Raw genomic sequence first — 1,249 nt, 5'->3', positions numbered from 1 at the left:
ATCTCAGTTGCGTTAACCCAGTGGTTCTCATACTTTTTCGTTATTTTCTCTAAACCAGTGGTTCCCAACCTTTTTGACCTTGCGGCACCCTGGCAAAATTGGATCAATTTTATGAGGTTTCTGTGTTTCAAATAACTGTATGGAATAACACAGAATGAGTTGTGCAGTATAGCGCGCGTAAATAAATGTATCTATTTAAAAGTCAGTGTGAAATTTAGGCTTGGCTTCTTGCACAAAGTCCCTTAATATCTGGGGGCACATTCGATAAAGACACCCGCATTTCTTTCTCGACTATAAGTTGCCGTTGTCGTTTTTTTTTATGTTCGTCAATACGAAAAATCCACTCACACATAGAAGCCATTTGCACATATGCTTTCAAACGCACCTTAGTTGGCAAACAAAATTCGTACCAGTTTGTATTCTATCGCGGTGGGTGTTGTTCCGCTGATTGAGCTCCAGGCACAGCAGATACAGCTAACTGCCTTCTGTCCATGCTTGCCGCCTGCTTCTGTGCGCGTTTGAGGCTAACAGCAAGTTCTGTGGTCTGGAGAAGCTTCAGCTCGTCTTTTTCCAGAATTCGTTGTCGTATAAATGGCGAAACGAGACCATTTATAAATGCATCTCTGGTTAATTCATCCCTGTACTCGCTTGCCGATACAGCTTTAAAAGTGCAATCTTTAGCCAAAGATTTTAAAGCTTGTGCGAATTCTGTTACGGCCTCATCCATTTGTTGATGGCGGCTGACAAGAAGATACACGTTATTCTTTCTCTTTACGTACGCGGTTTGTAGAGTTGCCACAATATCGTCATAAGATTCGACGTCTTCCACTAGTGGGTACGCAGAAGGTGAAAGACAACTTATAATTACTCGAGTTTTGTTAACGGCTGGAGAGGAAACACTTCTGCCTTCTTCAAGATATGCAATATAGTCTTTAACGGTCCTTAGCCAATATGTAAATATTTTTGAAGCTTCAGGATCCGTTGTGTCTATTGTGAGTTCCTTTGGTCTGGAAAGTTGCTGCTTTTCCATGATGAAAATTTAATTTACTTTAATAAATTGTGATGACCATTGAGGAGTTAATTTAACTCTGGCTTTATTAAAGTAAAAATACAGCAATGTATCTGCAACACAAAAAATAAATGACTAAGGAAATGTAGAAAACAAATAAGCCCAACGCAAGAGTAAACTAGACATCCTACCGCTAACGAGACAAAACACTAATGACCGGAAGGAAGCACGGGCCAGTGT

At 40.3% G+C, this 1,249-nt stretch overlaps 1 protein-coding gene across 1 annotated transcript; it reads right to left on the bottom strand.

Annotated features, from left to right (window-relative positions):
• Positions 1-421: 421 nt before the first annotated feature.
• LOC145234145 (uncharacterized) lies at positions 422-1,030 on the bottom strand. Its single transcript, XM_080098914.1, has one exon. It carries the CDS (start codon positions 1,028-1,030, stop codon positions 422-424), a length of 609 nt encoding a protein of 202 aa, XP_079955040.1.
• Between the last annotated feature and the right edge of the window lie 219 nt (positions 1,031-1,249).

The sequence above is a fragment of the Phallusia mammillata genome, chromosome 6, assembly GCF_965637545.1.
Source record: "Phallusia mammillata chromosome 6, kaPhaMamm4.hap1.1, whole genome shotgun sequence".
Classification (NCBI taxonomy): Eukaryota; Metazoa; Chordata; class Ascidiacea; order Phlebobranchia; family Ascidiidae; genus Phallusia; species Phallusia mammillata.
Note: the sequence above shows the minus strand (reverse complement) of the source record. Positions and strands in the feature narration are given on the sequence as shown.

Bases quoted from the DNA above. Each gene is read 5' to 3' on its own strand.
- LOC145234145 (XM_080098914.1), bottom strand. From the start codon at position 1,030: ATGGAAAAGCAGCAACTTTCCAGACCAAAGGAACTCACAATAGACACA.